A 21,354-nucleotide genomic window follows, 5' to 3' on the forward strand; every position below is an offset into this window, starting at 1 on the left:
GTTTCAGGACCTAAGTTACAGAGAAAGGTTGAACAAGTTAGGTCTTTATTCTTTGGGGTGTAGAAGATTGAGAGGGGACTTGATAGGGGCATTTCAAATTATGAGGGGGATAGATAGAGTTGATGTAGATAGACTTTTACCATTGAGCGAAGGGGAGATTCAAACAAGAGGACATGAGTTGAGAGTTAAGGGGCAAAAGTTTAGGGGTAACACGAGGGGGAACTTCTTTACTCAGAGAGTGGTAGCTGTGTGGAATGAGCTTCCAGTAGAAGTGGCAGAGGCAGGTTCAATTTTGTCATTAAAAAAACTGGATAGGTATATGGACAGGAAAGGAATGGAGGGTTATGGGCTGAGTGCAGGTAGGTGGGACTAGATGAGAGTAAGCGTTCGGCACAGACTAGAAGGGCCGAGATGGCCCGTTTCCATGCTGTAATTGTTATATGGTTATATAAGCATCCTCAATTTATCCCACAGGAGCTTATTCAGTCCATTCCAGTAGCCACTCCTGACTCACAGGAAGTAGAGATGACCATATCCCAACTCAAAAATAACAAGGCCTTCAGAGCAGAATATATCACTGTTACAATCCTAAAGCTTGATGAAGAGCTTCCATCACAAGTCCACAATCTCACTGTCCACATCTGAAAAATTGAGGGGAAAAAACCAGGGGACCTCAGATGTCACAATTAAGTCAAGTCACTTTTATTGTCATTTTGACCATAACTGCAGGTACAGTACATAGTAAAAATGAGACAACTTTTTTTCAGGACCATGGTGTTGCATGACATAGTACAAAAACTAGACTGAACTATGTTAAAAAAAAACAACACTAGGCTGCAGACCTACCAGGACTGCATAAAGTGCACAAAACAATGCAGGCATTACAATAAATAATAAACAGGACAGTAGGGCAGTAAGGTGTCAGTCCAGGCTCTGGGTATTGAGGAGTCTGATGGCTTGTGGGGAAGAAACTGTTACATAGTCTGGTCATGAGAGCTCGAATGCTTCAGTGCCTTTTCCCAGACAGCAGGAGAGAGAAGAGTTTGTATGAGGGGTGTGTGGGGTCCTTCATAGTGCTGTTTGCTTTGTGGATGCAGTGTGTAGTTTAAATGTCCATAATGGCGGGAAGAGAGACCCCGATGATATTCTCAGCTGACCTCACTATCTGTTGCAGGGTCTTGTGATCTGAGATGGTGCAATTTCCGAACCAGGCAGTGATGCAGCTGCTCAGGATGCTCTCAATACAACCTCTGTAGAATGTGATGAGGATGGGGGTGGGAGATGGACTTTCCTCAGCCTTCACAGAAAGTAGAGATGCTGCTGGGCTTTCTTTGCTATGGAGCTGGTGTTGAGGGACCAGGTGAGATTCTCCACCAGGTGAACACCAAGAAATTTGGTGCTCTTAACGATCTCTACCGAGGAGCCGTCAATGTTCAGTGGGGAGTGGTCGCTCCGTGCCCTCCTGAAGTCAACAACCATCTCTTTTGTTTTGTTCACATTCAGAGACAGGTTGTCGGCTCTGCAGCAGTCTGTTAGCCGCTGCATCTCGTCTCTGTAAGCTGACTCGTCATTCTTGCTGCTGAGACCCACCACAGTCGTGTCATGGGCGAACTTGATGATGTGGTTCAAGCTGTGTGTTGCAGCACAGTCGTGGGTCAGCAGAGCGAACAGCAGTGGACTGAGCACACAGCCCTGGGGAGCCCCCTCCCGTGTTCAGTGTGATGGTGTTGGAGGTGCTGCTACAAATCCAAGCTGACTGAAGTCTAGGATCCAGTTGCAGAGGGAGGCTCAGCTTTTCAATCAGTTTCTGAGGGATGATTGTGTAATTATCACCTGTACAGAAGACCTAACTGTGGTAACTACAGTGGGAAAGTCATCATAGCGTCTTCCTTAACTACTTTCTCCCAGTGACCAAAGAGCTGTACCTATATCAGTATGGATTCCATCTATACAGACCACAATCGACATCAAATGATAACTCAGAAGAAAAGAGACTATCAATCACTGTACATGGACTTTTTTCACCTCACAAAAGCCTTTGACACCATTAATCAAGAAACTGTGGAAGACTCTCCTCAAATCTAGATAACCATTAAAGTTGGTTTCCAGCTTACATTTGCTCCACAATGGCATGCAATCCACAATACCAATAAATCTTAGTGAGAACTGGGGTCGTGACTTCATCACTACCCCAAATAACTTTTCCTCCATATTTCTGGTCCAATATTGCATCACAAATCAAACTTCAAAAGGTGCAATATTCTTCAGAGATAATTGAAACCTTAATCTATGGATGTACCGAGAGCATCCCGAGCAGCTGCACCACTGCCTGGTTCGGGAATTGCACTGTCTCAGATCACAAGACCCTGTAGCAGATAGTGAGGTCAGCTGAGATGATCATCGGGGTCTCTCTTCCCGCCATTACAGACATTTACACACATGTTACACCCACAAAGCAAACAGCATTATGAAGGACCCCACACCCCCCTCACACAAACTCTTCTCCCTCCTGCCATCTGGCAAGAGGTACCGAAGCATTTGGGCTCTCACGACCAGACTGTGCAACAGTTTCTTCCCCCCCCAAGCCATCAGACTCCTCAATTCCCAGAGTCTAGACTGACATCTACATTATTTATTATATTGAAATTTGTCCTCTACTCTGTGCCTGCTGTCTTGTTTATTCATAACTTATTGTACTGCCCAATTTATGTAGTCCTATGTAGGTCTGTAGTCTAGTGTAGTTTTTGTGTTGTTTTTACATAGTCTAGTGTAGCCTCGAGTTGTCTCACAGTCTAGTGTAGTTTTGTTATTTCATGTAGCACCATGGTCCTGGAGGAAACAGCAGTTTATGGTTGAAGTGACAATAAAAAGCTTGACTTGACGATTACACTTCAAAGCCAAGCACTCCAGAATCGCAACACTTCAGCTACAGACCGCAGCTGATGTGTGCATTCACGCACCCTCAGAAACCAATCTCCAAGACTGAGTATTGAAACAAGGAAGGATGCATTCAACATCTGAGCTCCTCCAGAAATCTGATTCTGCTGCACCACATTGCCCTCCAGCATTACATGAAGACTCTTGAAAACACACTCTTTCTATCAGCAGCCACTTATCAGAGGCTGAATTCATGGAAGACTTTCCATACCATCATCCTTTATACTGCCTATACACAAAAACTACTTCACTCATGTTTTTTTAAGTTGCAAACAAATCACAGGACTTACATCAAAGAAGGCATTTCCTTTTACTTGTACTAGAACAATGCTGTTTGACGAAAGCTTCAGGTCTTGGAATCCTTCCATTTCCAGAGAACAAAGCAGCTGAGCAATGATTGCACAGCTTTGTGCAAAAGCATAACAGGAACCGGAGTCGGCCAGTCATCTGTAAGTCCGTTCAATGATCCAATCAATAAGGCCATGGTTGATCCAACATTGGCCTCAATTCCATACTCCCCACTTTCTCCACAAACCCTGCGGTTTTGTACTCTTGATACCATAAAATCAAAAGCAGAATCTGTCAACGAATACAATAAAGTGTTGCTGCAACTCATCTCAAAAATTATTCCCCGGTGATAAGACTGCATGCCTACAAATTCAGATTAGAAGTTCAAAGTAAATACACATCAGCACATACAACCCCGAGGTTCATTTTCTTGTGGGCATTCATAGTAGATGCAAAGAAAAACCACTGAATCAATGAAAAACAGCAGATAAGATGTACAAACAAGCCTATGCAAAAGACAAAAACTGCAAAAAAACAGAAAGAAAATATATAATAAACAAACAATAAATGGAGAACATGGGATGAATAGTCTTTGAAAATGAATCCATAGGTTGTGGGAACAGTTCAGCTTTAGGTTGAGTGAAAATGAGTGAAGTTATCCCCTCTGGTTCAAGAGTCTGATGGTTGGGGGTGGGGGATGGGGGAGAGTGGGGGGGGGGGTAAGCAACTGTTTAATGTAATCAGTGCTGCCATATTTCAGTCTACTCCCTCTGACTTTTAAAGGTGAATGCTATTTTTCTGCCATCCTCTCCAATATTTATCTCTTCCATCGCTAAAAGCAGACAGAGTTGAATCATGCTGGGTTTTTTTTTTCAGCCATGTTAGTTGAGAGGTAAATATTGAGACAAAAGGCAGGCTTCTGCTGGGGAAATGCTGAAGCTATGCCTGCAGAATGCCTGGACTTTCTTTCAGTCCAGTGTTGATGAGAGCAGGCTTCATCTCCTTTCAAATCGCACAAAGCTCTTCTTAAACTGTTTTTTTAAATGCCTTTTAAAGACATAATTAATGCTACAAGTTTTAATAACAAATTATTTAAATGATTAAGATAAAGAAATCATTTTTTAACAAGTTTAAAAAATCCCACCTTTAACCTTCAGCTTGAAACTCTGTGAAATGAAAGGAGACTCTGATTCTGTTTGGCTGTAGAATGGGATAAGCAAAGTGAGGTGCAACAAAAAGGGTGTCAGGTGCACTGGAATCTACACCTAGCCCACCTTGTACCAACAGACCTGCAGGACTTGCGTGGGAACAGACAAGCGCCGGCAGAGGCTTCAAGACTCTGTCAAGTATCACTGCTGTTGCACTTGGCTTGCACAAACTGCCTGCTATGCTTTCTGTATTAAAAAGGAATTTAATTAGCTGCAACATGCATTGCAATGGCCAGGAAAGACATAATATAAATTTAAATTGTTCCACATCCAGGTTTTGGTATGGCTCATTTTAACAAAATGAAGTAGGGATGGATCACAGTGAAATGATTCATCATCCTGAAAAAAAACTATAAATATTTAATAAATAACTCAGTAAACAGAGCATATAAAAAAAATCATATTAACCGATCTGATAAATGCTCTGCCTACCAAATAAAACAGCAATGTGCAAAATTTCAATGGAAATATTATGTAAAAGTGCAAGGATGAAGGACCAATATGGTAAACAAAATTAAGTTGGAAATGAGTGAAGAAATTTCAATAACCAAAGACTAGTACAATCTTTTTTTTAACAATTCTCCAAGAACAGGAGTGGTCATGGCAGTAAGGGTAATATTACTATGAAAATAAAGACATGACAAACTTAGAATTAATTAATATCAGCCATTAAAAGGACCAAAAACCGAATAGTTGACCCAAGGAAAAAAAAACATGTATTAGAAAAAGTAACTGTACTATATTGAATTAATTTCTAGGACCATATAGCTCCACCTTGAGATTTTAAAAAGGTATGCAAATGCTTTAATTACAATTTTGCAAAACTTTCAAAACCTACTGAATTCAAATACTGGAAATTAAAACTACTTGATTTAGAGGGCCAAAAGAAAAAGCAGGGAATTACAAACAATTGGCAAGTTTTGTTATCTATAATTAAGAATACAGTGAATAGCAAGAACCAATTTGAATTTGTCCACAAACCTTACTGAAATGTTTGATAAACCAACTAAAGTAGATGGAAGAGTACCTTTTGCAAAATCCAAAACGGCAGTGAAGTCTGGACCAAGGTAGATTTTCACAATGGGATTATATTCTAGACCACCCAATAGACAGCAGGATTTACAGGAGCAAATTTGTAGACAGAAAGTCAACAATTATATATATTTAAAAAATCTGCAGATGCTGGAAATCTAAGCAACTCAAAATGCTGGAGGAACTCAACAGGCCAGGCAGTATCTGTGGAAAAGAGTAAACAGACAACAATTTGGGCCGAGACCCTTCATCAGAACTGGAGCAAAAAGGTGAGGAGTAAGAAAGTGGAGAGATGGGAGGAAAAATACAGGATTGTAGATGACAGGTGAAACTCGGGGGTGTGGGGTAAGAGGAGAGGAAGTAGAGAGCTGCGAAGTCAATTGGTGAAAGAGATAAAGGGCTGAAGAGGGGGCAATCTGATAGGAAAGGGGGAGGAGATGGGCAGGTAAGGAAATAAGGTGAGAGAAGGAAACTGGGCATGAGGAATGGTGAAGTGGGGGGGATTACTGGAATTTCAAGAAATCAATGTTCATGCCATCAGGTTGGAATTGGAGCTACCCAGGTGGAATACAAGATGTTGCTCCTCCAACCTGAACGTGGCCTCATCACGGCAGTAGAGGAAGCCGTGGACTGACACCTTGGAATGGAAATGGAACGTGCTATTGAATGCGAGTACCTGGAGACCTCAGAGGGTCCAAATCGACAAGTTGGAAATGGATCTGGAAGCCATGTGGTACAAGATGGTGGCAAAGACATGATGCCAGGAAGGATACGTGGCTGTGGTAGATGTGGTCTGGGTGGTCGAAGAATTGGTGGGTAGCAAAGATGACAGAGGGGGAGCAGTGGGAGAGGGTTTCCATTCCACTTCACATTCCCATTCCAACATGCCAGCCCATGGCCTTCTCTACTGCCATGATGAGGCCACGTTCAGGTTGGAACATGGAATTAAAAAGAGGAATGGTGGACTTCCGGTAAGATGGCGATTGCTTAGCTGCTCCGAACTTTTGTTCCGTTATTTTCGCTATCTTTGCACTAAATGTCTCCATTTTTTAAACCTTAGTCGGGAACTTTATTTGGTTTCTTTTACTTGCCTGTGAACACATCTACCTTACAATGTCTAGCAAGAGTTCTAAAACCGGGAGAAAGGAAGTTCCAGCTCTGCCTTCTGAGACCTTCGCTGCGCTGGAACAGCACAGCGACGATATTTTAAAGGAATTTAGAACCGCTTTCAAACAGCTGGAAGCCAAACTGGATCAGATCAACGATAGAGTGGACGAACATGCTGAACACTTATCTCGCATCGATTCGACTTCTGAAGATTTAGAAAGTCATGTTCGATACTTGGAGACACTCTGTTCCAGCCTAGAAGAAAAAAAATAATAAACTCCTTTCCAAAATGGTCAATCTCGAAAATCGCAGCAGATGTTGTAACCTTTGAATTCTTGGGTTGCCAGAGGCCACCGAACGGGGATCAACCATGAAGTTTTTCACCGAGTTTCTCTGTGAGATATTCGGGAAAGATTTGCTTTTGAACCCGCCTGAGCATGAAAGGACACACAGGGTCTACGTTCCCCCTGGAATTCTGGTAATTTTGTGCTTTCATCAATACCAGGTAAAACACCGTCTGATTATGGAGGCATGTCGCAGAGGTACTTTTACTTTCCAAAATACAATCATTCGCTTTGTGGAAGATTTTGCACCCCAGACCTTAAAGATGCGCGTTGAGTTTAAAGGCGTAATGTAAGTGCTTTTTGATCGTGGTTTTAAACACTCTCTTTGCATTCCTGCCAATTTACAAATCACGCTTAATACTGGAAAATATAAGTGGTTTAAGTCAGTGAAGGAGGCTGAGGCATTTGTTGCAAGTCTTCCGGCTATCCAGCCATCTTCAGAACCCGATCGGACCTCCTAAAATGGTAGATAAATACTTCTCGTAGTAAAATTACTTTTTTTCTGGACTCAAACTTTACTTGAATCACTCAGACATTATTTATTGAAACTCTAAGGGCTGTTGACAATCTCTCCCTGGATTTGGTGTGTCTTTTTTAAGTAGACATTCTGTGCTTAATGTTTCCCCATGGACATTTAAATAGTACTTGTTTTTGATCGTATAGAGTGGAACTACCTTTTTGCAGTTTTAGAAAAATTTGACCTTGGCCAAAGTTTCATCTCTTGGATTCAATTGCTGTACCTGTGTCCTACTGCCTCTGTTTTAACTAATTTTCAGAAATCCCAAGTATTTAATCTCAAACGTGGCACCCGCCAGGGATGCCCCTTAAGTCCCTTTCTCTTTGATTTGGCTATGGAACCTCTGGCGATAGCATTTCGAAATTGCTCTGAATTGACTGGGATTTGGAGAGGGGATATTGAGCATAAAGTTTCTCTCTATGCTGATGACTTATTACTCTCTCTCAAATCCATCTAAATCTTTACCTCTAATGTTTTCACTTCTTGACCAGTTTAGCCAGATCTCTGGCTATAAACTTAATTTACATAAGAGTGAACTTCTCCCAATTAATAAAGAACCACAAGAACTAACATTTTGTGATCTCCCTTTTAAAGTAGTCCATAATCAATTTACTTATCTTGGAATTACAGTCACAAGGAAGTTTAAAGATCTCTTTCGTGAAAACTTTGCCAATCTTTCATATGCTATAAAACAGAGTCTGGTACAATGGTCACCTCTATCTATGTCTTTGGCAGGTCGTATTAATGTTGTTAAAATGTATGTTCTCCCCAAATTTTTATACCCATTTCAATCTATCCCAATTTTTATTCCTAAATCTTTTTTTGATTCCTTAGACTCTATTATTTTGTCATATCTGTGGCAGAATAAGCGCTCTAGAATTAATAAAATCCATCTCCAAAAATCTAAAAAAGAGGGTGGCATGGCTTTACCTAACTTTCGTTTATATTATTGGGCAGCTAATATACGTTGTGCTACCTTCTGGTCTTTTTTCCATGGCCAACCCAAGTGTCCTAACTTGGTGGCGATGGAGCTGAGCTCCACCAAAGAACTATCTATCTCTGCACTTCTTGGCTCTGCACTCCCTAGTAGTCTGCCCAGATCAATAGCTAATCCTCTTGTTAGACACACTTTGCGTATATGGGCTCAGATCAGGAAATGCTATGGTTTCCAGGGGTTTTCCGTTTCCAGCCCTGTTGCTCATAATCACCTTTTTTTACCTACTACATACGATTCAGCATTCCAGGTTTGGTATAGGAAGGGCATTAGACATTTTGAAGATCTTTTCATTGATAATCGCTTTGCTTCCTTTCAGCAGCTCTCTGTTAAGTTCAATCTGCCCAATGCTCATTTTTTCAGATATCTCCAAATCCGACACTTTATTGCTCCTTTAATTCCTAACTTTCCTGAAATGCCTGCGAAAAATGCTATGGACCTATTTCTTTCCATGAATCCACTAGGTAAAGGCTTAATATCAATCATCCGAGATAAACTAGCAGCCTTACGACAGGCCCCCATGGATAAAATCAAAATGGCCTGGGAGCAGGATTTAAATATCTCCTTATCTGGGGAGAGCTGGGATTCAGTTCTCAAATCGGTTAACTCAACCTCTCTTTGTGCTCGCCACTGCCTTTTACAGTTTAAGATTGTTCATAGAGCCCATATGTCTAAATCTAAACTATCTCGATTCTACCCTAGCGTCAGTCCACTCTGTGATAAATGTAAGGGGGGCGTGGCCTCTCTCATCCATATGTACTGGTTCTGTCCTAGCTTGGAGAAATTCTGGAAAGATGTCTTCACTACGTTATCGTGTATTCTGAATCAGCACCTAGAACCAAACCCCTTAATTGCTCTGTTCGGTTTTTGGGGCGAGACAGATTTATGTCTGGGTCCGACCAAATGCCGAATATTATCCTTTGCCTCTCTCCTGGCTAGACGCTTGATCCTCCTCAGATGGAGAGATGTTGCCCCGCCCACTCATGCTCAATGGCTTAACGACATCATGGCCTGTTTGGACCTCGAAAAAATTCATTATTCAGTTCTCAATTCGGATCTAAAGTTCCATAAGGTCTGGAGACCTCTTATCGAGTACTTTCATAACCTTCCTCTTGACTAGGGTTATTTTTTCTTTTCGGTCCCTTGCTTTCAGCTCCTTTTTTTTCTGGTAGAAGGCATTATTAGCCTCTGTTGCTGAGTGTATTCACAGTCTGGGAGTTTGGCTGTCCTGACTTATACTCTCTATATTGTGTTTTAGTTGGTCTGGAGTTGCTGTTGTTTTTTCTTGTGTTGTGGGGCTTGGGGAGGACACTAAGCTTACTTGTCTTTAATTTAGGTGCTTTTTTTGGTTAAATTCTCTTCCTTTGTAACATATTGTTATTGTATGCTTAATTTTGCACTGTTTTAATGTTTCTCATTGGGATTTGTGGGGTTTTAATTTGTAAAATGATTTGAAAAACTAATAAAATTTTAAATAAATAAATAAAATAAATAAATAGTGCTTGTGTAAAAGAGGAATGGTAGCTCACTTGTTTGTAGTGCCACTTGCTGAGCCTGGATGGAGGTTTGGTTGTAAATCTCTCGTCACCAATCGAGGTGACATCATCTGTTGTTTGCTTGTCAGGGAAGAGTTAGGAATCTAACTGTGAAAGAAAAACTTTGGCTGAGCCTGGAAAAAGAAAGAAAATAAGTTGAGATGCCACTTTAGGACCAGCTGTGACAGCTAATGCCTTCTCAAACAAGGCCTCCAGTATGCTGAGAAAACTGCCACTCCAGCACATATCTGCAACATAGTCCTCTCCAGTGCACAGTGGCAGTTAAAAAAAAACCTGTTACTGTGGTTGTCCATCCCTTTCCTTGTCAAAATCTCATACTGAAGTACAGTAATTGTCCACCACTGATAATAAAACAAAACACCCAAACAACCAGGCCCAGAACACACATGCTCTTATGACTCAAGCGTACGTGATTTATTTTACTTGCACACAAGGAGAACATAACCTGCATCATCCACACTGCTGTGAAGTATGTACAGAAAACTGTTATTTTTATACAGAACTAGCCCCTCACTTACCGATAATCATGGTAAATTTTAAGTTTGAATTCTTTCCTTACAAAACAATTACCATTCACAATAGAGACAGTAAAGTCAATCAAAACTTTGAGCAGAGAGCCAATGATATTTTGAAGTTAGTACAGACAATAGAAAATTAATTGTTGGATATGGTTCTTATCCATCTGTTCTATCTCTGATGCACCATCAATAACTCTCTCTGAGACGTAAAGGCGAGATATCGGCTTTTATTGACTGGAAGAAAGAACAAGTAGTGGTTGACCACCATACTAATCATGGAGACTGAGGGCCAGGCTCAGGCCTCATTCGCCTTTATACCGGGGTCTGAGGGAGGAGCCACAGGAGCAGTCAGCAGGGGGCGTGTCCAGACAAGTATATGTAGTTCACCACATTCACCTCCCCTGTGTCTTAAAAGAGAGTCCCCATGGGGCGAAGTTTCTTACAAGTATATTTACAGGTTAAGTCTATCAGGTGGTCGAATCTGTCGCTGCGATCTACGTAGCACCGGCTGTGATTGCACAGGTGCCGGTGGTGATTGCACCGGAGATGGTGGGTGTGCTGATCCTGGCCTAACTGGAGGTGTCTGCCCACTAGGCATCAGTGATCCCTCATGCGTGTGCGAGGCACCTGGTATAGGAGTGTCGTGAGGAGTCTGTGTAGGGCCTGGTGTGCGCGGTGTCACCTCGGGTACAGGGTTCATAGTTACCGTGGAGTGTTCGGGGTAGTGGTCTGCTGCTCCTGCGGGCGCCAGGTCGCAGACGGAGACCGTGTCCTCCCGCCCATCAGGTAAGACCACGTAGGCATACTGGGGGTTCGCATGTAGAAGGTGAACCCTCTCGACTAGCGGGAAGTATTTATTACTCCTCATGTTTCCGGAGCAGCACTGGCCCTGGGGATGTTAGCCAAGCTGGTAGGGTGGTCCCAGTGACAGACTTCCTGGGAAAAGAGAATAGGCACTCATGAGGGGTGGCATAGGTGGACGTACATAACAGGGAGCGGATAGAGTGGAGTGCCTCAGGGAGGACCTCCTGCCATCGAGAGACCGGCAACCCTTTTGACTAAGGGCTAAAAGTGTGGCCTTCTACACTGTGGCATTCTCCCTCTCCACCTGTCCATTTCCCCGGGGATTATAACTCGTGGTCCAACTAGCAGCAATGTCCCTAGCCGGCAGGTACTGGCGCAGCTCGTCACTCATAAACGAGGACCCTCTATCATTGTGGATATAGCAGGGATATCCAAACAGAGTGAAGAGCTGGCGCAGGGCTTTTATGACGGACGTGGCAGTGGAGTCGGGGCAGGGGATGGCAAAGGGGAACCGCGAGTACTCGTTGATAATATTGAGAAAATAGACTTTGCGGTCAGTGGAGGGAAGGGGGCCCTTAAAGTCAACACTCAGTCGCTCAATAGGGGCGGGTGGTCTTGATAAGTTGCGCCGTTTCAGGATGGTAGAAGTGCGGTTTGGACTCAGCGCAGATTTGGCAGTCCCTGGTCATCGTCCTGATGTCCTCCAGGGAGTACGGCAGGTTCCGGGCTTTCACGAAATGGTAAAATTGGGTGACCCCCAGATGGCAAAGATGTGCATGGAGGGCATATAGCTGGTCGAGCTGTGCACTGGCACACGCTCCCCGGGATAGGGTATCAGGGGGCTCATTGAGCCTTCCAGGCCAGTAGAGGATATCATAGTTGTAGGTGGAGAGTTCTATTCTCCACTGCAAAATTTTATCATTTTTGATTTTGCCCCGCTGTTGGTTGCTGAACATGAACGCAACCGAGCACTGGTCGGTCAGCAAGGTGAACCTTTTGCCGGCGAGATAGTGCCTCCAGTGCCTAATAGCTTCCACTATGGCCTGGGCTTCTTTCTCCACCGCGGAGTGCCGAATTTCAGAGCCTTGAAGGGTACGAGAAAAGAATGCTACTGGCCTGCCTTCCTGATTGAGGGTAGCAGCAAGCACGAAATTGGAGGCGTCACTCTCTATTTGGAAGGGAATGGTCTCGTCCACCGCATGCATCGTTGCTTTGGCAATGTCCCCTTTAATGCAGCTGAAGGCCGCGCAGGCCTCGGCAGAGAGGGGAAAAGTGGTAGACTTGACCAGGGGGCGGGCCTTGTTTGCGTAACGGGGGACCCATTGGGCGTAATAGGAAAAGAAGCCCAGGCACTGTCTGAGGGCTTTGAGGGTGGTGGGAAGAGGGAGTTCTAACAGGGGGCGCATACGGTCGGATCAGGGCCAATGACCCCGTTTTCCACGACATACCCAAGGATAGCGAGTAGGGTGGTTCCGAACACACACTTGTCCCTGTTATAAGTAAGGTTCAGGGCTTTGGCCACTTGGAAAAATCATTGGAGGTTGGTGTTGTGATCCGGCCAGTCGTGACCACAGATGGTGATATTATCCAGATAGGGAAATGTGGCCTTCAGTTGGCACTGGTCCACCATCCTGTCCATTTCCCTCTGGAATACCGAGACACCATTTGTAACACCAAATGGGACACGCAGGAAGTGATAGAGCCTGCCGCCCGCCTCAAAGGCAATGTAGGGGCAGTCGTCGGGGCGGATGAGGAGCTGATGGTAAGCGGATTTCAAATCTATTGTCGAGTACACCTTGTACTGAGCTATCTGGTTGACCATATCCGTGATGCGGGGTAGGGGGTACGAGTCAAGCTGCGTGAGCCTATTGATGGTTTGACTATAGTCCACGACCATCCTATTTTTCTGCCCGGTCTGAACAACAACCACCTGGGACCTCCAAGGGCTTGTGCTTGGCTCAATGATCCCCTCCCTGAGCAGCCGCTGCACCTCTGACTGAATGAAGGCCCTGTCTCCTGCGCGGTACCTCCTGCTTTTAGTTGCCACAGGTTTACAGTCGGGGGTCAGGTTGGCGAACAGCGGGGGGTGAGGGATCTTGAGGGTGGAGAGGCTGCAAGTGGTGTCAGTAGCGCAGCTGTTGGCATGGTGCTGGGTGGGACGTGTGGGTCGGTGATTGTGTGTGGTCAGTAGCGGGGTATATGGCGAAGTCCCACAAAGCTGAGGATTCCTGACAGTGATTGGTGGGAGGGGGCCATCATATGCCAAAGTCACACTTTCAAGGTAGCTCTGGAAGTCCAGCCCCAATAGCACAGGCGCGCACAGTTGAGGCATGACCAGTAGCGCAAAGTTCCAATATCCTGTGCCGTGCACCACCAATGTCGCTACACAACCCACCCGGATGTCTGTGGAATATGACCCAGAAGCCAAGGTGATCCTCTGGCTTACCGGCCGTGTCACGAGTCCACAGTGTTGCACTGTGTCCAGGTCAATAAATCTCTCAGTGCTGCCCGTGTCAAACAGGCATCTAGTCCTGTGCCCCTCCACCAGGATGTCCATCATTGACCTTGCAAGCTGGTGTGGGGCTCTCTTGTCGAGGATTACAGTGGCCAGAGTTGAACTGCCGTCTTGGTGCCCAGTAACTCTCTGAGACATAAAGGCGAGATATCGACTTTTATCGACTGGAAGAAAGAACAAGCAATAGTTGACCACCATACTACATCCTGGAGAATGAGGCCAGGCTCAGGCCTCAATTGCCTTTATACCTGGGTCTGAGGGAGGAGCCACAGGAGCAGTCAGCAGGGGGCGTGTCCAGACAGGTATATGTAGTTCACCACAATCTCATCTGCCTCTGGCACCTCCTGTTGTGTAGAGGGATGCTATGTTTTAGGAAGACCTTTCTGGAAAAGTCTCACTACAGAGGCTTCACTCATTTAGCTTGAGTACACACTCCCTATCCCACCTGTAGTAGGCAGAGATGTCTCCGGTGGTCTCATTTGACCACAACTGGCCCAGGCTAAGCCTGCTTTAACTGCAACCTCCACAAGAATTGCATCATAAAGAACACCATCTACAGGTGAAACTCTAAAACTTGCCTTTGTGAAAAAGGCCAAAAATTATGCCAATAACTTACATGCCCCCTTTAATGATCTGATCAATTCAAGTTTAATTCAAAAAATATACTGACAGCATTCAAGCAGCAGTAAATCATGGATCCTTACTCTACTTTCAAAAGGTTATTGCATTCCAAATCTTACTTATACTTTTATAACTTCACTTTTAAGGTTAACATTAAAGCTTTTAAAAGGACGTAACATTGAATAACAGTGCAATAGAAAGAAACTGGAATGGCAACCAGCATCTCAAATTATGTGTTAACTTTGAATCACTTTATAATTTAAAAAAAAAATAATCGGTACTTTGCCAAATGTTTCTGACCTGTTTTGAATTGCTCCGTACCAAAACCAACTTCTAACACTCCTGTTCAGAATAGTCTACTGAATTTTACTTTCTGCATGTTTCCTGTTGTGTTTTGGAATTTTCTAGCACAAATAGTCCCAATTTGATTCTGTCCAGAAAGAGTTGAAGTTTATTTTATTTCAAATTTTATATACATTGTATAAATGCGGGGTGATTGATAAGTTCATGGCCCAAGGTAGAAGTTAATTTTAGAAAACCTAGCACATTTATTTTTCAACATAGTCCCCTCCTACATTTACACACTTAGTCCAGCAGTTGTGGAGCATACGGATCTTGAACCTCCAGAGGGTATGTTTGTGGCCTAAGGTAGAAGGAGAGGAGTTATGCAGCTCTCTTTACATGCACATGCAGTTCAACTCTTTGAATGATAATGCAGAAAGTAACTTATCGATCACCCCTGCTGTGGACACTTTCTGGAGGTCAAAGATCTGTATGCTCCACAACTGCTGGACTAAGTGTGTAAATGTAGGAGGGGACTATGTTGAAAAATAAATGTGCTAGGTTTTCTAAACTTAACTCCTTCTACCTTAGGCCATAAACATATCAATCACCCCTCATGTATGTATATATTTATTTTTAATCTACCCTAAACATTGTATTCAACTAGTGACTGGTTTCAGACTCCTGGCGTTATGGGAGCACAACAGCAGTTTCAGATACCTCTTAGCGGGGTGCCTCAGGGATCTGTTTTGGGCCCAATGTTGTTTGTAATATACATAAATGATCTGGATGATGGGGTGGTAAATTGGATTAGTAAGTATGCTGATGATACTAAGGTAGGAGGTGTTGTGGATAATGAGGTGGGTTTTCAAAGCTTGCAGGGAGATTTATGCCAGTTAGAAGAATGGGCTGAATGTTGGCAGATGGAGTTTAATGCTGAGAAGTGTGAGGTTCTACATTTTGGCAGGAATAATCCAAATAGAACATACAGGGTAAATGGTAGGGCATTGAGGAACGCAGAGGAACAGAGAGATCTAGGAATAACAGTGCATAGTTCCCTGAAGGTGGAGTATCATGTAGATAGGGTGGTGAAGAAGGCTTTTGGAACGCTGGCCTTTATAAATCAAAGCATTGAGTACAGAAGATGGGATATAATGTTAAAATTGTACAAGGCATTGGTAAGGCCAAATTTGGAATATTGTGTGCAGTTCTGGTCACCGAATTATAGGAAAGATATCAATAAATTAGAGAGAGTGCAGAGACGATTTACTAGGATGTTACCTGGGTTTCAGCACTTAAGTAACAGAGAAAGGTTGAACAAGTTAGGTCTCTATTCATTGGAGCGTAGAAGGTTGAGGGGGGATTTGATCGAGGTATTTAAAATTTTGAGAGGGATAGATAGAGTTGACGTGAATAGGCTGTTTCCATTGAGAGTAGGGGAGATTCAAACGAGAGGACATGATTTGAGAGTTAGGGGGCAGAAGTTTAAGGGAAACACGAGGGGGTATTTCTTTACTCAGAGAGTGATAGCTGTGTGGAATGAGCTTCCTGTAGAAGTAGTAGAGGCCAGTTCAGTTGTGTCATTTAAGGTAAAATTGGATAGGTATATGGACAGGAAAGGAGTGGAGTGCTATGGGCTGAGTGCGGGTAGGTGGGACTAGGTGAGATTAAGAGTTCGGCACGGACTAGGAGGGCCGAGATGGCCTGTTTCCGTGCTGTGATTGTTATATGGTTATATAAGATTCTGCTGATCTGTAAAACAAACCATTTTTAAGCTATTCCACTTTCAGAAGCATTCTATTCACAAGTACAAATACCACCCTTTTTATAAAATATAGAATGACATCTATTATCTGAACGTGAATGCCAATCTTTTGCCAATTAATAGCAAACTGTTTTGCAATGTATATCTAGTCAGCACAGCATGATCATTTGCAAGATACCCAACTCTACTCCATCCCTTTAACTTTACTAGCATAATTAGATATCAACAAATATTTTAATGTTAAAATATCTTGTTAATAACACTTCAGTTTACGACATTACTCTCCCAAGATTTTTAAAATCTTAACATAGTGTAATATATTTTCATACAAAAATGCAAACAGTACATCTGGTCAAGTGCTAAAAATGTGTACATGTCAACTTTCCTTCCAATTCTTTTGAAATCCTGTTCATTTTTTGAAATTCTTCCGTGAGTAATAAATTGGTCATTTACAGAACATATGTATCTTTTTATGGTTTCTGGTGAAGTCAGTTTTTTTACAACCACACAAAAACATTTGTCAGATTAAATTATTCTGGAAAGACATGCTCTGAAGAAAAAGTGAGTCAGTTGCAGTCTTTCAAATTGTCTTTCCTAGTGAAGGGTTTAAACATACTTCTGCCCACCTTTCAAAGAGCTATGAGATCCGATCTCTGCCATTGTGAATACTGCAAAACTATCAACTGTTCTATCTGCTAATACCCTTTGAAAGTTACTAGTGCAACCCATTTTTGCTGCTCACTTAGCTTGGAATTAATAGGTCTTTTTCCACAGTGGTAGATAGTGACTTATGGGTGACTACCTGGAACCAGCATCAATATTGATGAGGGAACCTAATATTTCTAAGTTTGTCAATGACATGAAAACTGGTGGGATTGTGGACTGTGAGGGGGATGCAAAGGAGATGTTAAAGACATTTTGATAAGTTGATTGAGCTGTCAAAAATAATGGCGTATTAAATAAAATGTTAATGAAAATGATTGTCCAATTTAGAATGAAAAAATAAGTTTAAGTGGAAGACTGAGAAACATAGAGCTACCAAAATGGACCTGGGTCTCCTTGTGTATCCATAAGAGCATAAGATTTAGGAGCAGAATCAAGCCATTTGGCTCAGTGTTTGTTCCGCCAGTGTCTGCCCAAGTTTCAGATCTTGATCCTCTGCCAACCAATATGGAACATACATTATTGATTAGACCAAATAGTTCTGGTCAAAGCCAGCATTCCAGTGAAGCAGTGGTGATCAACCTTTCCCAGCCAAGTAATTTAGGGATTTATGCAAACTCATTTTAAGTCTGGAATCTGCCAGCACGGATGTCAATACAATCCAATAGCAAGGTTTGATCATGTTGGGATCCCTCAATTTAGTGAGGAACTGGCCTCTTCAGACCTCTATCAATCAGACTGAGGAGTTAGTGTTTCAATGGTGTGAATTATTTCATAGTTATGAACCCCAAAGCAGTTACTTAAAGGATTTTAATAGATTTTAAACCAATCTCAATATCAGCTACATTTAATAACCCATTACAAAGCTGGCTTCCACCTCCTGCACCAATTTCCATCAATCCTGTCCAAGTGCTGGGGGAACATAGACTTAGCAGCATTCTCCCAAGGCCTCACTGCAGATCACCAGAGGCCTCAAGAATGCAGAGAGTCAACTTGCCCATCTGCATCTGGTCCACAACCATGGGTAACCTGTCAAATCCATCCCACTGTATCAAGAATGCTCTATACATTTCTAATATGCATTCAAAAGTAATTAATAGGATCTCCACTGGTCCATATTTCACCGTGAGTTGCTCAACCTTGCAAGACCAGTCTCATGTTAGAAAACACCTCTCTAAGGTTAGTCACATATAATCACATTCCTAGCTTGGCTCAATTAGTATTTTGATGACAAGTTCTTATTTTTATGCTCCAATTTTTTTATTTAGTATTTCAAGAGAATATTTTATTGCTTCCTATCCTGGAATGATCACTAAAATTTTAGGTAATCCCAAAGTACTTGTACAAATCCAATGTAGTGGTAGATGCTGTAGAAAGGCAAACAATGTGCAAACTGTGTGCAGATAGGAGGGAGATTGAACATCTGACTGAGTGGTGCCACAACAACAACCTCTTACTCAATGTCAGCAAATCCAAGAAGCTGATTGATTTCAGGAGGAGGAAACAGGAGGCCCATCAGCCAGTTGGTATTGGGGGGGGGGGGGAGAAGAAATCAGAGGTGAAGAGGGTCAGCAACTTTAAATTCCTCAGTGTTATCATTTCGGAGGATCTGTCTTGGGACCAGCACGCGAGTGTCATTATAAAGGCGGCATAGCCGTGCCTCTCATTTCTTAAAAGTTTGCACAGATTCATCATGCCATCTAAAATTTTGCAAATGTATACAGATGAAGAGTGGAATACATCATGACTGGTTGTTTCAGGGCCTGACATGCCCAAGAATGGAGAAGACTACCAAAAACAGTGTATACATACTAGTCCATCGCAGTGTTAGGGCGTATTCTGGAGTTAGGATATATAACAAACATCAAGTTCAAAAGCAGCCATTCTTCAGATTTGAATGTGGATTGCAGATGGAATTTGAAGTGCAGCCCTGAGCAATAGTTTTCCTGGAGCTGTGGACTGAAGTTAATATTAAACCAGACAATGCCAATTAACATTCATTTTAGGTGTCTGGAGTGTAAGGAAGGAGATGCAGAACTGTATGTAATTCAGAGGAAGCACTGTAGATACATTGCAACTTTAGAATTGTCCTGTTGTTACCTCTTATCTTTAGCATATAAAAATGTCATGTAATATTGGGTCTAGAGGCCTCCTCCTCCAAGAGGATCTCATTTTGTTGAACAAAACACTTCTGTATCCACCAGCTTCAGTATCTCTCTGGTGATTTTGTTCAGGTGACAACAGGAAGTTTTCCACTATTGAGCAAACCACCTCTCCACCACTGAGCACATCTACAAGGAAAAAATGTCACAAAAAAAACCATCCATCATCACGGACCCCCCAAAGTTCCCTCTAATGCTTTTTTAAAAAAATATATAAACAGCTACACATTCCAACCAGTGCTCTAAGCAGAAATATATATAAATGTAAAAAAAACACTGCCTGAAAACTATGCGGTACTTTAAATTTTTTTCATATATGCACTTCAAACGAACACAAACCACAACTCACAAAAGCAAACAATGTCAGGCAGTCAAAGCAACTGACAATTACAATGGCAAAAGTAAAATGTTTTGACTAGTTGATTTTCAGCGGGCAGGCTGTTTATTAAAAATGATTTCCATTCAGTGTATATTGTTACAATTAGCTTGCAACAGTTTTGTAACTCGAAACACTAACAATATAAATACCTTGAAGCTCCAATATGTTTCAAAGTAAATGTTGTGATATGTTTATTATTTAGAAAAATTATGGATTATATTCATTAACACATAACAAATTACAGGGAATTTTCCAGCTGCATGTTAAGGCCAAGTTTGTGGGAGCATCTGAGTTACTGCCCAGCTGCATACTCAGCACAGAGGAAACCCAGCACCAATGAAAGAGCCCATCATCCAGGCTGTGCTCTCTTCTCACTGCTCCCATCAGAAAGGAGCTACTGGAGCTGTTGGTCTCACACCACCATGTTGAGAAACAGTTATTATCCTTAAACCCATCAGGCTCCCAAACCAGCATGAATAATTTCACTCATCTCCACTCTGTACCAATTTCACAACCTATGGACTCATCTTCAAGGACTCTGCAGCTTTTTTTCGACATCTGTGAGTTTGCACAGATTGCCTTTTGCACATTGGCTGTTTGTCAGATTTTTTGGGTGTAGTTTTTCATTGATTCTATTCTTCTTTTGTTCCATTGTACTTGCCCACAAGAAAATGAGTCTCATGTGGTGAAACATACACACTTCAATGATAGATTTATTTTAACTCCGCACTTTGAGCAAACGCTTGTGCAGTAATGATGAGATAACAATTAGATCATGTGTCTTTCAGAGAGAAATATTTGCTAGTATATCTACTCCACTCTGATTTATCCCATTGTAACATGCAGCTTTAAAGTGGATTGAATGGCTAACCACACTGCACAAATGGAAATCACCTACCTTCAATTACACTTTCAATTGTCCACAAGGTCAGATTACTGAGCATCTGCATTACTTCCACATTTTAAAATAATTAATTATAAGAGTTCTTTTAAAAAAAAGTCTGTCCAATATTATAAACACAAGAGATTCTGCAGATGCTGGAATTCCAGAGCAACACACGTAAAATGTTGGAGGAACTCAGCAGGTCAGGCATCGATGGAGATGAATAAATAGTCAATGTTTCAGGCTGAGCCCCTTCACCAAGTGTAGAAAGGAAGCCAGAATAGGGTGGAGGCAGGGAGGGGGAAAGTACAAACTAGAAGATGATGGGTGAATCTAGGTGGGTGGGGGAGTGCAGATGAAGTAAGAAACTGGGAGATGATAGGTGGAAACTGTAAAGGACTTAAGAAGGAATCCAAGAGGGAGGGAATGTTCCATGGGAGAGAGGGAGGGACAAAAGAGGGAGGTGAAGAGAAGCAAAGAGTTAAGAGAGGCCAGTGGAGGGGGGGGGGGGAAGAGAACTGAAGTAGTAAGAGGGAAGGGTAAATCTGAGAGTAGGCTCATTGCTGCATTAGAGGTGGTCATTAATTTCCTAGCTTCCTCTCCACCCTACTTTCTTCTTCTAGCTTCTTCCTCCATCCTATACAATCCTGAAAAAGGCTCTCAGCCCAAAACATCGACTGTTTATTCATTTCCATCATTGCTGCCTGATCTGCAAGTTCCACCAGCATTTTGCGCATATTGTTCTCTTCAATATTATGGAGTCATATTTCTATATTTTA

General features: G+C 42.5%; 1 protein-coding gene across 17 annotated transcripts in view; it reads right to left on the bottom strand.

Annotated features, from left to right (window-relative positions):
* Nucleotides 1–21,354, bottom strand: part of si:ch211-161f7.2 (retinoic acid-induced protein 2) — a 94,844-nt gene that overhangs the window by 49,239 nt on the left and 24,251 nt on the right. For 3 of the 17 annotated variants that reach the window (XM_059967983.1, XM_059967987.1, XM_059967986.1), the window contains exons 2-5: nucleotides 13,752–13,984; nucleotides 11,208–11,437; nucleotides 9,957–10,096; nucleotides 6,557–6,827 (exon numbers count right to left, since the gene is read on the bottom strand). The exons of 6 other annotated variants lie outside the window; for them this stretch is intronic. In XM_059967983.1, coding sequence (XP_059823966.1) covers nucleotides 6,557–6,568 — 12 coding nt within the window. In that variant the 5' untranslated portion in view covers nucleotides 6,569–6,827; nucleotides 9,957–10,096; nucleotides 11,208–11,437; nucleotides 13,752–13,984. 8 more of the 17 variants (XM_059967985.1, XM_059967988.1, XM_059967989.1 and 5 more) reach the window with 6 other exon arrangements.

The sequence above is a fragment of the Hypanus sabinus genome, chromosome 4 (assembly GCF_030144855.1).
Source record: "Hypanus sabinus isolate sHypSab1 chromosome 4, sHypSab1.hap1, whole genome shotgun sequence".
Taxonomy (NCBI): Eukaryota; Metazoa; Chordata; class Chondrichthyes; order Myliobatiformes; family Dasyatidae; genus Hypanus; species Hypanus sabinus.